This window comes from Ovis aries, chromosome 18, assembly GCF_016772045.2.
Source record: "Ovis aries strain OAR_USU_Benz2616 breed Rambouillet chromosome 18, ARS-UI_Ramb_v3.0, whole genome shotgun sequence".
Taxonomy (NCBI): domain Eukaryota; kingdom Metazoa; phylum Chordata; class Mammalia; order Artiodactyla; family Bovidae; genus Ovis; species Ovis aries.
The window spans coordinates 21613197-21627984 of NC_056071.1; the positions used below are offsets into that span (position 1 = coordinate 21613197).

A 14788-nucleotide genomic window follows, 5' to 3' on the forward strand; every position below is an offset into this window, starting at 1 on the left:
TATGGGCTGCCCTGGGTGTGAGCATCGGATCACATGCCCCTGCTCTTCCTGCCTGGAGGAGGCCCTCACCCATTTATCCCACGGCCACCTGAACCCTTGGGGGACTCCCTGCTCAACTCAGCACAGCGCATGGGGCCACTGCGGATCAGCTGCAGCCCAGGTTCCCAGTTGTATTTCCAACTTCCTTTGCTCCCCAGGCTGGGGCTGCACCTTCTCCCACTTCTGTCTTTTCTGTGCTGTTCCCTCTGCCTGGGATACCCCACACTGCTGAGGCTCCTCTCCTGACGCCCGAGGTTGAACTGGATTGGGTCCTGTGCTGATGTGTGAATCGCTGATTTCCTTTGGGTCCTTTAAGGGCTTCTCTGGGGTACCTTCCTATAATTACTGAGAGAACCCCAGGACTTCCTTCCCTTGGAATGTGTTAGCTCTTAAAGAAGCGATTTAGGAAACTGGAGGTGGGGATTTGCAGCTGTCATAAAAATCGGGGGCACAGCCAGTGTGTGGTGGGGATGCGGGGTCAGGTAGATGCGATGTGATTGCTGAGGCCGTCCTGTACAAAAGTACTGCTGGGCATACGTGGAGGGTGGTGCTCCTCAGGCGGGTCCACAGATGTGCACCCTGAGCATCACCTGGGAGCTTAAATGAACTGCAAATTCTCAAGCCTACCCTCAAACTTGAGGTTCCTTTTTCTTTCTGGCTATGCTGGTTTGGCTGTGCTGGGTCTTCACTGCTGGATGAAGGCTACTCTCCGGCAGCAGTGTGCAGGCTTCTCATTGCAGTGGCTTCTCTTGTTGCAGAGCACAAACTCATTGCCTTGTGGCATGTGGAATCCTCCTGCACCAGGGATTGAATCAGTGTCATTACAAGAAGGATTCTTAACCACTGGACCACCATGGAAGCCCAAGTTGACTTTTTAATGTGGTGACTTGTCTGGGCAGAACCACATGCCCCAGAGTTCACCCCTGTGTTTCCAGGTAGAGTAGGCCACTGAAGATTTTTCTGAGCGAGACGTGGTGGGTAGAAGGGAAGCCGCAGGTATCCTGGTTCCACGCTCAGGAGATGGGACAGGTGCAGCGGTGTGACTCACACACATGGCTGGCGACTCCATCTTCCCAAGATCCTCTTAAGCTTCTCCCAACCCTGGGCCAGGGGTGTGTTAGCTCAGTGCTAGAGTGTACCCGCTTCTCCAGGTGACCACAACGAGAACTGATAGGTTCCAGCTGGTCCTTGCCCTCCCCTTCTTGTCTGCCCTGTGGGCCCCAGGCTCCAGCAGCAGATAAATGGAAAGACAGCAGCCTTACAGAGACCGTGGGCCCAGCTCCCACAAGTACTGTGGAAGTAACTCCTACTGGTCTGCTTCTCTGACTACACCCTGGCTAACACTCCTGAGTGTGAGGGCTAAGTCGCTCAGTCGTGTCTGATTCTTTGTGACCCCATGGACTGTAGCCCAACAGGCTCCTCTGTCCATGGTGTTCTCCAGGCAAGAACACTGGAGTGGGTTGCCATGACCTCCTCCAGGGGAGCTTCCTGACCCAGGGATCGAACCTGTGTCTCCTGCATTGCCAGGCAGGTTCTTTACCACTAGCACCACCTGGGAAGCCTGGCTAACACTCCTACTGATCAGAAACTCTGGGAACAGAGCCCAGCAGTCTGTCTTAACCAGGTGATTCTGATGCATGTTAAGATTTGAGAATCTCTGATGTAGGGGAAAGCCTTTTTACAATTACGTGTGCTGAGAACCTAACTTTCTATACACACACACAAGGAAAGTTTTGCATCATGGAAAGGTTAGCATCAATATACCTGAATGTCCCAGAAATTCAACTACTGCATAAAACTTGAGAAAACAGTACATTCTTTTGTGGAGAACTTTCCTCAAGGGTTTCTTCATCAATTCAGAAAAACCAGGTCCTTGACTTTCGAGGGTGAGTCACAAACGCAGCACCCGTCTGGGTCTGTAATCTTGGCTGCCCAGTTCTTGATTTTACCACATACATCCAGACTTGAGGGACATGAGTATGAGTAGTTTGGGGAGTTGGTGAGGGACAAGGAAGCCTGGCATGCTGCAGTCTGTGGGGTTGCAAAGAGTCGGACACAGCTGAGCGACTGAACTGAACATACAGGCAGGGGTCTGATGACCGCATTAGGTGGAAGAATGGCATTTATACTGAAATACAAAGTTTCCTGTTATTTTGTTCCCTTGTATTATTTTTTTTAATCTTCTTTTAAATTGCTATTTCCTTCATTGCTACTAGGGTTGACATTTTTTATGTTTATTTGCCACTATTCCCTGGTGGCTCAGACAGTAAAGAATCTGCCTGCAATGCAGGCAACCCGGGTTAAATCCCTGCATCAGGGAAGATGCCCTGGAGGAGGGCATGGCTACCCACTCCAGTATCTTGTCTGGAGAATTCCATGGATAGAGGAGCCTGGAGGCTGCAGTCCATGGGGTCACAAAGACATAGACACCACTGAGCAACTAACACAACACCACAATACATTTCAGTTCTGTAAACGAATTCACAAAACTTGTTTACGGTTATTAGCTCTTCAGACTCTCCATACTGTGAATACGGACAGGGCAAAACACTGCCATTCTGCACTCGGGAGAAATGGGGCTCCCAGAGCTAAGAGCAGTTACCAAATATTTATTGTGCCATGCATCCTAGCAGTTATCTTAAAATGTATTACTTCTGACTTTCCCAACAGCCCTGCCAGGTAGTTATTACCAGCCTCATTTTACAAATAAAGAAACTGGGGTGGGCTGACAGGCTGGTTAACTTGCTCTCAGCCACTCAGCTGGTAGCAGGGCCGTCTGCGGTCGCCTGAATCTGTCTCCTTGCTCCGCAGCAGCTTCCCAGGGCCTGGGCTGAAAGATGCTGGTGTCAGCGAGAGGCACAGGGGTCCACCCAGTCCCACACATGCAGAGAGGCGTCACTGGCTGCCGATAACACAGTCCTTGGTTTGTAGGGGTGCCAGGTGTGGGTGGTGACCAGCGGGGCAGGGTCCATCCCACTGTCGTCTAGGAAGATGTGACCTCTGTGAGTGAAGAGAGGTTCCACTTGGCGCCCCACTCCAGCCCAAGACGTGACATCATAGACCTGGACCGTCCCGTCGAACCCTGAGGAAAAACGAGAAGAGAGTGTTGACGCTGTATCTCTGAAACTGTTTTTATAATTTGCTCCGTGGAACCAAACAGGCTGGAGGGTGAGGAATCAGACAGTAACGAGGTACTTAAAGACCACCCGAAGGGCACGTGACACGTGGTTAGCCACGTCGACAGCAGCTGATGGTGTCGCAGAGCACGTGCTCATGAGCATGTGTGGCCTGTCCATCATGGGCCAGGCCCGGGGCTAACCCTGCATTCTCTCTTTTACCCCTCAGGACTATATGAAGTAGGTAGTATTTTTTTTTTTAAGTTTATGTATTTAGTTGTAGCATGTGGGATGCAGTTCCTTGACCAGGGATCGAAGCCAGGCCCACATTGGGAGCAAGGAATCTTAGCCACTGGACTACCAGGGAAGTTCCCATGAAATAGGTACTATTATTTTCCCCAAGAAACTGAGGGTGAAGAGACTTTTCAAACCTTTTCTGCTAACCCCCAATTCTACTCTCTCCACATGTGGGTCCCTCCCAGCACATGGCCTTGTCTCCTACCTGATGGGGGAAACAGAGACGCCTAGAGAGAGAGAAACACCCCAGAGACACCTAGAGAGAATTCCTCCAGCCCGGCTCATCTCTCCTGCCCTTTCTGGAGCCGGTTGTTATCAATGAGCCTCTCCTGCTCTCTCAACTATTGGCAGCCTCTCCCCACTCAGAGGATTCTTCCGTGGGCTTTAAGATATCTCATGGCACACCCTTATTCAGCTAGATGCTGCCAGGTCAGACCCAGGAGTCTGCTGCCCTCCCTGGCTTGCTGTGATTCTAAAAGTGAGTAGCCTGAGAGGCACCCGAGATCCTGTCACCTCTCCCTGGTTCACCCCATGGCTGTTCTGGTGCTGTCCCACCTGCAGGCTTCCGGACCAACCTCAGAACCGAATTCCTGCTGGGACAGGAAAGGCCCGCTACCCACATATGAAGTTTGGTAGCCAGGATGAGGAAGGGCCATCCCTCACGAACCTGGAGAACTAGGAGCTTTTCTGTGACAACTGTACCTTCTGGGGCCACATTTATTATGGGGCTGTGGGCTCCCTCCCGAGCACCTAAGAGTCCCCTGGGAGAGAGACGAAGTGACAAAGTCCTCTCAGCAGTACCTGAAATGGCCAAGCAGTTGTCCAGGCTGGGGGCCCAAGTCACTCGCAGCAGCTCTGGCTCAGGGCTGGGCATGGACACGGGGCACTGGACTGAGCTCACGGGCTGGCAGAGATCCCGGGGGTCGAGAAGACAGAGCTGCCCGTCTGAGCCGAGGCGGGCAATGCTGGGCCCAGGGCCCCGGCCCCCAGCTTCTGCACACCACCGCCTTCCAGCGGACCCAGGGCCGGGGCCGAGGTTCTCTGACGGGGCCCACTTCTGGCGGGTGTCAACCAGCCCCAGGCGGCCTGAGGAGCAGCAGAAGGCGAAGGTGTCCGTGTCCAGGACCTGCAGGCTACTTAGCACATCATCGTCACTGACACCTGGAGAACGGGGCGAGTGAGAAAAGCTGCTGCAATCAGATGGGGCTGGTGGGCCCAGCCAACGGGTGGCCAGTCCTTTCCTTGGCGAAGCTCCCCAGCAGCCCCAGGCTGAGTGAGTCACGTCCCTGGTGCCCCCCATCTTGCAGGTGCACTCAGCTGGCTGGGTGCTGCTCTCAGGACCACCTCCCCACACCCAAAACAGGAGCCCCTGAGGCCAGGCCTCGCCTCTCATTCACCTCACTTCCACAGCAGCGGGCACGCAGGGCTGAATTTGGATTCCAGTGTGGCTGAGCAGGGCTGGGGGGGGAGGAGCTGGAAAGGACTGTGGTACCTGAGGTGTACATGGTCTTCTGTGAGTCCAGATCCACCACCTTCAGGCTGCTGAGCCTCGTGCCATGGAGGATGCCGGGTGCCACTGATGGGAAAACGGCCACCCTGGGCCAAAGAGGCTCCTCGCTCTCGTGCACATCAATGGTGCTGACAGCTCTGATGACATCTGGCGGGAAGCGGGAGAGGCTCAAGTCCAGAATGTTAAGGCAGGTCTGCAACATCGCATGGGAAGGGCCAGGCAGAAGGTCAGGGGAGAGAAGGAGCTCACTGTCGGCGAGGGAAGATGTGGAGACGCAATAGCCCCGCACTGTGCTCCTGACTCTGGAGCTGTCAGGGGCACTGCCATTTCTCTATGATTTGTCTCATGGACTGTTTCCCAAACCGGAGGGAATGAATGACAGCGGCCACATCCAGGCCCGCCAAGCAGCTCTGGCTTTTTATAGTTTTGTGGAGAACAAATAAAGGAAGAGAAAAGAACACACCGGCACTGTCGTTTATAACAGGAAGAGTTCACGAAGTAACATTATTTCTTCAAAAACATGTCCCGTGACCTCAAGCTGTTTACTGAAGCCTAGCAGGTGAAGGGTACAACACAGATGTCTTCAAATGTAAACAGGGCAAGAAAGTCCACGTCTTTTTCACACTGAACATCGACACACTTGACCTCAGGCTAAATCAGACTCGAGCTCTGTTCACCTCAGCCTGCTTGGACAGCAGGCAGGTTCCCATCCTCTGCCACCTCCATGCGTAACAGTTCAGAACAAGCAGTTTGCTGTACACGCTATTGTTACTTAAAGGGAGACACCCATTTTCCATTTTCTAGCTCCTAGAGAGGGCTCGCTGTTTGGTTTCCAGGTTCTCTGAAGAAAATGGAGATCTGTATTTTTACACTCTAGATGAAGAAGGGATGGCCGGCCACAGACACAGACACAGACACACAGACACACAGACACACAGACACACACACACACACACACACACACACATCACAGAGGGCGTGGCCAGGCCCAGCTGCCTGCAGAGGCCCCCTGGGCCCTGCTCCCCAAGTCACAGGCTCTCGGTGCCCTTGGTGCAGACTTGCAGAATGTAACTGCGCTGCCCCAGGGACTGCAGGGGGGTGGGGCTCGAAGCAGACACAACAGCTGAGCCTCAGGCCCAGAGTGTCTCTAGGGGCGCCAGTGAGGCCGAGATTCAAACAGCCCAGCCGGCCTGACTCTCCCGGGCCTCACTTAGATGGCTCCCTCTTCCCCTTCCACAGACTGCAGGGAGCCTGGCAGGGATCCCCCAGGACCTGCTCAGAGCCAGGGGTTCTCAGGTGGGATCTGTCCCCTGACGGCAGGGAAGGAGGCAGCTGAGGGAAAGCCATCAAAGGCCGATTTCAAAGATGCAATGGAAGACAAAAGCTTTGGAGCTGCTGACTGGACAGTCACTCCACAGTTAACAACAGGAAAGAAATGCAGGTTCCTCCTCCTCCTCCTCCCCTCTCTCGGGGGAAAATACCCCCTTTACGAAAGCACACCACCCTCACCAAACCAACTGAAAGGAAAAATTACTATGAAGTCAAAGCAAAAGATACTGTGAGTCACCTCCAAGAACTGGGCAATAAAAGAAAGTGGAGACTTCCCTGGGAGTCCAGTGGTTAAGACTCTGCCTTCTAATGCAGGGGATGTGGGTTCATTCCCTGGGCAAGGAACTAAGATCTCACTTGCTGCAGGACAACTAACCCGTGCACCGAAAATACTGAGCCTGGGCACTGCAACACAGATCCCGCATGCCACAACTAAGACCCAGTGCAGTCAAAAGTAAATAAATAAAGATTATTTGAAAAGAAGAAAGCAAGAAGGTTGTGTCTGAAGATTAAACCAGCAGAACAGGTCACAGCAGCTGTAAGCAACCTCCTTCAGGGGTCAGAATGGCTCCAGACCTGAGATACTGAGCGAATGTATTACCGGATTGAAAGGAAAGTCGTGGCCACGAGAGGGCGCTGTTGAGCCACCAAAGCCCAGAAATCCGGGCAACCGGTGGGGGGAGGGGCGGGAAGAGCCGCTCAGACTGAAGCCTTCAGTGGAAGCCTCAGGAGACAGGTGGCTGACACCGTTAGACATGTCTTCATCTAAAGACATCCTCAGCAGATTCCTCAGCCCCCGAGCTGAGAGGAGAAGCCACAGCCCCTACCTGCAGGGGCCTGGACAGCACCTAGGCCTGGGGAGCTGTGCCTTCACGAGGTCTATGCTGTGTATGGGGAAGGAACTTGGAGAACTCTTCCTGGTGGCTTCCCTGGTGGCCCAGACGGTAGCGTGTCTGCCTGCAACGCGGGAGGCCTGGGTTTGATCCCTGGGTCAGGAAGATCCCCTGGAGAAGGAAATGGCAACCCACTCCAGTATTCTTGCCTGGAGAATCCCATGGATGGGGGGAGTGCAAAGTCAGACATGACGGAGCGACTTCACTTTCACAGACAGCTTATAGCCATGCCATTCGGAAGCCTCTGAGTTGGTTCTTCTTGCTATGCTTGTGTTTACCACACAGCCTGAGATTAGGTTAGGTCTTCTATAGGAAAAGACTAAGGATCTGGAATACTTCATCTTTGGGGATACTTATTTTTTCATTATAAACTAATAAAAGGGCATTCTGGTTTATACAGTGTTTCTCCAAGTCTGGTCACTACATCCAGCCCTACCAACAGATTAGATTTGCTCTGGGTGTGCTCACAAAATCAGGTTTCTGAGACACCGAAGCTGTGGGTCAAAACCTGGACCTTGGAAAATATACTTTAAGGTATCTAGAAAAACAGCTGGCCAGACTTGCCCAGATTATGGAATATTCTGCACTAATATCCAGGGGAAGATAATTATCTGATTTCCTACTGGCATATGAGAGTGTCAGGGCACGTCTCCTTGGGCCGAGCTCCCTGGGGCCTGGGGCTGCAGGTTCTCTGTGGCACCTGGTACCCCAGGCAGTGTTAGGACAGGAGGCAGCTCCAAAGGTGCCCCCCACCCCAGTTTTAAACCACTGCTGCCCCACACTGCCTAGTTTCAGAGAAACATAAAAAACAACTATCAGTCACTGGTGTAAGGACAGACACAGTGATCACGGGAACAGAATGGAGGGTCCAGAAATAAATCCTTACATTCACGGTCGACTGATTTTCAACAAACGCACCAAAGCAGATCAGTGGAGAAAGGTCAGGCTTCTTGACCCATGGTGCTGGGAAAACCTGACATTCACAGGCAGAGAGATGAGCTTAGACTCTTCAGTCACACCACACACCAGTTAACTCTTAAGAGATTTAAATGTTGGAGCTAAAGCAATAAAACTTTTGGGGGAAAAAAAACATGGGGGAAATCTATGGGTAAGATAGTTATGACACCAAAAGCACCATTCTTAAGAGAAATAATAAAATGGACCTCATTAAAATTTAAAATTTTATGCTTCAGGGGACCCTATTAAGAAAATGAAAGACAAGGAGAAAATATTAGCAAAACATACATCTGATAAACAACTTGTAGCCAGAATGTACAAAGAACATTCACAACTCAAAAAAGACAAAATAGCCAACCAAAAAAAATGGGCAGGTTTCTCTGGTGGCTCAGTGGTAAAGAATCCGCCTGCTAATGTGGGAAACATGGGTTTGATCCCTGGGTCAGAGAGATCCCCTGGAGAAGGAAATGGCAGCCCCCTGCAGGATTCTTGCCTGGAGAATCCCATGGACAGAGGAGCCTGCTGGGCTCCAGTCTGTTGGGTCACAAAAGGTCAGACACGACTGCGCCACTAAACAACAATTAGTAGTTACCACCAGGCATGATTATAAGCAGACTCTGAAATCAGACTAGAGTTAAGTCTTGGTTCTGTTACCATCTTTGTGACGTGGCTCAGACTCATGAGAATTTAATGAGTTCACACATGGAAAGTAATCAGTACAGTGACTAGAATATAATATATACTCATTAATATTACTGTTACGTCTTACAGATCCTGATTAATTTGAACAAGTATCTATTAAAATGTACAATGGAATTAGAATATCAAAGGGCCTGTGACAGCATATTATCTCAGCCTGCTGGAGGGGAGTGGATAACAAAACACTCTCATGAAGATTTGAATAGGTATTTTACCACAGAAGATACATGAATGGCTAGTAAGCACATTAAAAAGACGCTCAGCACTACTAGTTATCAAGAAACTGCAGACAAAGCCACGTGATATATAATTTCACATCCATTACGATGGCTTTAATAAAAAAAAGGCAAATAATAGCAAATGTTGGTGCAGACCATGGAGCAACAGGAACCCTCATACACTGCTAGTGGGAATGTAAATGATGAAGCCATTCTGGAAGAGTTTGGGAGTTCCCTAAAACACCCAACGTAAATTCACCACATGACCCAGCAACTTCACTCCTAATATCTATCCAAGACATAGGAAAACGTGGTCCACACACCTGTACATGAATGATCTCAGCAGCATTATTCCTAAGAGCCAGAAATCAGACCCAGCAACTGGTGAACGGATAGACAAACGTGGTACATCCATACGAAGGAACACTGTTCAGCCTTAAAAAGGAACAGGCTGCTGATACATGTTAGGACACTGTACGACATGGTAGACCACAAAAGTACTATGATCATGCTCCGTGAAAGAAGCCAGCCACGAGAGACCACGTGCTGTATGAGTCCACTGATACGAAACATCCAGAAAAGGCAAATCTGTCACAGAGACAGACAGCAGGGTGTGGGCAAGGGGATTACTAGTAATTGGCATGACAGATCTTACTGAGGACATAAAAATGCTCTAAAACTGACTTATAGCGGTAGTTGCACAACTTGTTAAATTTACTAAAAAAAAAAAAATTCACTGAATTGTATACTTAAAATGGGGGAATTTCAATAACATTATGAAAAAATAATCATAATTATAAATAAGTATATTCAGACACCTGGAAGCTACAGCATCAGACAACTGACAAGGAAGAAATGACAAAGCAAAGCCCACAGGGTCAGTGACCTCAAAACCCAAATGAGGACCAGAACTGCCTTCCTGCAGCAGTGGAGCTGGGGGAGGAGCAAACAGCCAGCTTCTGGGAAGCACCCAAGAGAGGCAGTGTGGGAACCACAGGCAGAGACCACACGAGCCAAGGGGCAGTTCCCAGGGAGGCTGCCTGTGCCTCTGGGCCCAAGTCCATGCTGGCCTACAATGCTTCCACCCAAGGAGGGATGGAAGGGGCTGGTGCCTGCCTGACGGGAACCGCAAACCCGCCGCTGGAAGGGATGCACCAAGGCAGCCCCCTCCACTCCCAGAGGAACAGTACAAATGCTTCCCGCGCCTCTCCGTCTCCTGTAGGTCAGCCCGGCCTCTTGCTCACTGTCTCCCTTCCCTGAGAGCGGCATGGCTGGAGAGAAAGGCGACCTCCCTGCTGCCCTCGTGCTGCCCCTGCCCACAGGAGAGGCCCGCGCTCACCAGGCGCCCTGCCTCTGACTGGGCTGGTGAGCTCCATTCCTGAAGCAAGCTACAGGAAGCTCCACGAGGGGCTTGTGTGCACTGCTCTGGCTGCTAATTCATCTCTACTGTGTTAAAGTAGATACTGCATTTTAAAAATAAATTTTGGAAAAAAAAAAATAAATAAATAAAAATAAATTTTGGGTGCCACAAGGCATATAGGATCTTAGCTCCTTGACCAGGGATCGAACCTGTGTCCCCTGTGGTGGAAGCATGGAGCCTGAGATCACCAGGGAAGCGTCTATAGATTCTCCATTTAATTCCCAGTCGGCTCTGAGTCTACTTCTTAACCGGCTCAGATTAGGGACTGAGGGTGTGGGAGAAACAGGCTTTCCTACAACCTCATCCCCCACCTATTCAGTCACTCACCACTGTCCTCTGCGAGCTGCCACACTTGCAGGTAACACCTGGGAGGGCCACTGGTCACCAGCAACCTATTTAGGATGGACAGGGAACCTCAGTCCAGACAGTGGGGAGCTCCCCACATACCCCCAGCCTCTCCCTCTCCAGCGCACTCAGCGTGGGATCCCACACTCCCCAGACTGGGAGAGCTTACAGCAAGGAGGGTCATCAAGACCAGTCACCCTCATTTAACAGATGAAGGGCAGACTTGATCCCCTCCAGGGACAGCTGTGGGACTGAGCCCTGGCTGCCACTTGGCATGATGTGTCCAAGAGGACCCAGCAGGGAGCCCGAACACAGAACCCTCACCCACGGGCTTTCGGCCTCTGCCAACCGAGCTGTTAGCCCCAACCACCCACCATCGGCTCTCTGAGAAGCTAACAGCATCCCTTCTGCTTTATGCCCTGGAGCAACACCACTGATCTGTGGGTTACAGTAGTCAGGGGGTTTGTAGGGACCAAGACACCACTGAGCGATGGTGTCTCTGTATTCCAGATCTGTGTGTGCCCACAGCCTGTCCATGTGCCCCTGTGCAGAGGGCAGAGGGGGAGGGGTGGTGATAAAGAGGCAGGATCACCCTGCCATTTGCAGCCACTCCATCTGAAATGGAAGATCTAGGTCACAGACAGAGCTGACCTTACCTGGTGTCTGGCACATGCTTCAGATCAAAGACAGACCTGTCTGAAAATCCTCCATGCTGTACCTTGAAATCTCTTTCAGGGAATAAGCCCTAAAATACAAAGAGGTGGCCGATCAGAGAGGGCTGCTCTCCAAAGGAGTGTTTCAGAGGAGCTCCAGGTGAGGAGCCATATCCCAGCCTGGCAGGAAACCCTGGAAGCCGCTCAGGTGGTAATGATGCTTCTTGAGCAGGGCCTCTGGGCACTGTTACTTGTATAATAAATGTTGGTCTCAGCTGCCTACAGAGATGGCTTTCTTTCCTGCACATCTGAAGCCTTTCTTCTAACCTTTCTCCATAGCGAAAGCATTATATTCCAAGCCTGCTTAGGGGAGTCATAGAGGTTTAACAGTGTATCAAAGAAATAACTGGAATGTATCAGTGGACAAACATAGCCCCATTCCTCCTGGCACCTCCCACCAGAAGTTAGGTGGGTTCCTCCAGCAGTAAAAATACAACCAGTCAATCATCCAGTATTCACTGTGCCAGCCACCTTATTTAGTGCTTTATCATGTTGAATTCTTAGAACTACCCTGTGACATGGACACTATAATTATCCCTATTCTAAAATGACAGAGCTAAGGTACAGGGAGCTTAAGCAACTTTTCTAAGGTCACACAAGGGTTATGTTACACATTTGAACCCAAGTCTGTCTAACCAAAGTCCATGCTCTTAGCTGCTGGACTACTCTCTCTATGTGAGGAACCAGAGGAGGGGAAAAGGAGGCGGCCACAAGAGAAAAGAGGAGGGACTTGCCTGGTGGTCCAGTGGTTAAGAATCTGACTTGAAATGCAGGGGATGTGGGTTTGATCCCTGGTCGGGGAACTAAGATCCCACATGCCACACGATTTCCACATAACGCAACAAAGATCCCAAGTGCCACAACTAAGACCCAACGTGGCCAAATAAACAAATATTTTTTTAAAAAAGAGAGAGAAAAGAGGAAAAGCCAGGGGTGAGGTGAGAGGTAAATCAGGTCTCTTATCAAGGCTTGATTTTGGTGTGGTCCTGGCTCCTGAGGGGTGGAGACGAGGGAGAACAAGAGCACCAGGAAGAAATCTACTCGAGGACAGCAAAGGCTGAACTGATCTAGCCGATGAGTCTGAACGATTCCATAGTGACATTAGGCAACCATCAGCTTTTTTCATCACACATTCTTCTCTTCTGGCTTCTGGATTGCTGGCCGTTTCTGAGATGCCTTCTACTCTGAACACTTCATTCTCAGTATTCCTTGTGGGTTCAGCTTCCTATTCCCATTCTTCAAATGTGCTCCCTGAGGTTCTGTCTTTAGCCATCATCTCTTCTTACTCTTTACACACTACACATTCATCTGAGCTGATCTTAATCATTCTAAGGTTTTAACCACCCTCCATACTCTAATACCTCCCTAAATCTGTTTCTTTTTTTTCACACCTACAGGATCTTAGTTACCCCTACAAGGGTTTGAACCCAGGCCCCCTGCAGTGGAAGCACAGAGTTGTAACTGGACCACCAGGGAATTCCCCCTAAATCTATTTTGATAAACTATAATTGACTTCTTGCTCTAGGAGCCCTCTGTAAATCACAGGACTTTCTGTAGCACTTACCTCTCTGCATATCTGTCTGTCTTTATTAGACTATAGGGCAGGCCCAGTGCTTACAGTTTCTCTCTCTCTAGTACCCGGGAAAATATTCAGTAGACAAGAGGAGCTCCATAAAGGTTTAATAAACGAGTAGAAGCAGACACATACATTCAGCACATATATTTCAAGTTACCTGGTTTTCTTTCACAGAAAGTCTGAGAGGCAGTATGAGATGAAGAATCTCATTTTTTTTCAGGCTTTCATAGCCAGCAACCAAGATTCCTGGAAAAAGAAGCAGAATATGCTGGGACAAACTGCGAGAAAGATTGTGAACTGTGGCTGGGTCTAGACACTCTGCCATATCTCCCAAAGAAAAAATAAACCCCTTTGCCACTGGTATGCCACTGGGGGATTGGAAGAGAGCTAGATAGAAATATAATGCTGACAGAACAAGAAATTGCTGTAAGTGACCAAGAGGTCCTCAAGCTCTCAGAAATGGTTGGGTCCCTCTAGGCTGAGGTCCTTGAGTTCCAGCTTCAGGAGTGGGATTCCATCTCCTTCAGGGTCACGAAGGGCATCTCACCTTTGTCACCAATCCATTCGAGCACTCGAGTGGCTCCCGAGAGGTCGAATGCATGGAAATCTTGGTACCTGGGTGACAGAGACACGATGTCACACACCGATGCATGGCCCTTTCACGACTGCTCAAGATGAGACGTCAGCATGGTCCGGTGGTTGGGGGCCCAAGTTTTGGAATCAAGCAGAACTGGGATCAAATCTTGTTACATATTTTACCCTCTGTGTGACTGGAACCAGGCCAGTCACAATTTCCCTGAGCCTCGTTCTCATGTGTAAAATGGAACTCCCAGAGTACCTTGACTTCACAAGGTTGGTGTGCGGAATCGAGACAATCTTTGTTTAAGGTTTAACTCAGAGGCTGGTGCAAAATAAATGGTCACTTGCTTCCCGGGTGGCTCAGGTGGTAAAGAATCTGACTACAATGCAGGAGACCTGGGTTGGATCCCTGGGTTGGGAAGATGCCCTGGAGAAGGAAATGGCAACCCACTCCAGTATTCTTGCCTGGCTAAGCCCATGGACAGAGGAGGCTGGCCGGCTACAGTGCATGGGGTCGTACAGAGTTGGACACAACTGAGCAACTAACACTATAAAACAAAAACTATGCTATTATTATCCCCCACAAGCACGGCTCCTACCAGTACTTCACACAACTTGCACACACAGAAAGGTGCCATTTCCCTCCGTATAGGTCCCGCCCCACACCAGGATTCCCCGCATGCTCCACCCCGCGCCCGTCGGCCCCCAGGCCAGTTCCCTGGCCCAGATTCCACGTCCCAAGCCCACACGATTTACAAGCGCAAGGACTCCACCAGCCAGTCTTCCGCGGGCTCCATGGCAACAGTCGCTTCCGGTATTCTATTTCCGCCTCTGACTCTTCCTGGGCAGGAACGGCCTTCTCGCGAGGAGTGGGCGCGGCCTGCTTTGACATGGGGGCGGGGCCCAGAGATGCCCTAGCGCAGGCGCAGACCTGCTGTTCCTTTGCCAGGCTCGGTCTGAGGTTCTCCGGATAAACTCTCCTGGAAAAATGACGTCAAGTCAGGGATTCCCAGGATGTCAATTCCAGACGGGGCCTAAGGGATCAAATACACGCTGGTTTTATGAACGTGTATTTGCAGATCAGAGGAAAAGGCCAG

At 50.6% G+C, this 14788-nt stretch overlaps 1 protein-coding gene across 1 annotated transcript; it reads right to left on the minus strand.

The window, feature by feature from the left end:
- Positions 1 to 2480: 2480 nt before the first annotated feature.
- On the minus strand, positions 2481 to 14498 carry WDR73 (WD repeat domain 73). Its single transcript, XM_004017765.5, has 8 exons — positions 14448 to 14498; positions 13660 to 13727; positions 13270 to 13358; positions 11480 to 11568; positions 10806 to 10870; positions 4945 to 5109; positions 4254 to 4613; positions 2481 to 3121 (listed from the first exon to the last, which is right to left on the minus strand). Exons 1-8 carry the CDS (start codon positions 14486 to 14488, stop codon positions 2886 to 2888), a joined length of 1113 nt encoding a protein of 370 aa, XP_004017814.2. The 5' UTR covers positions 14489 to 14498; the 3' UTR covers positions 2481 to 2885.
- Positions 14499 to 14788: the final 290 nt, after the last annotated feature.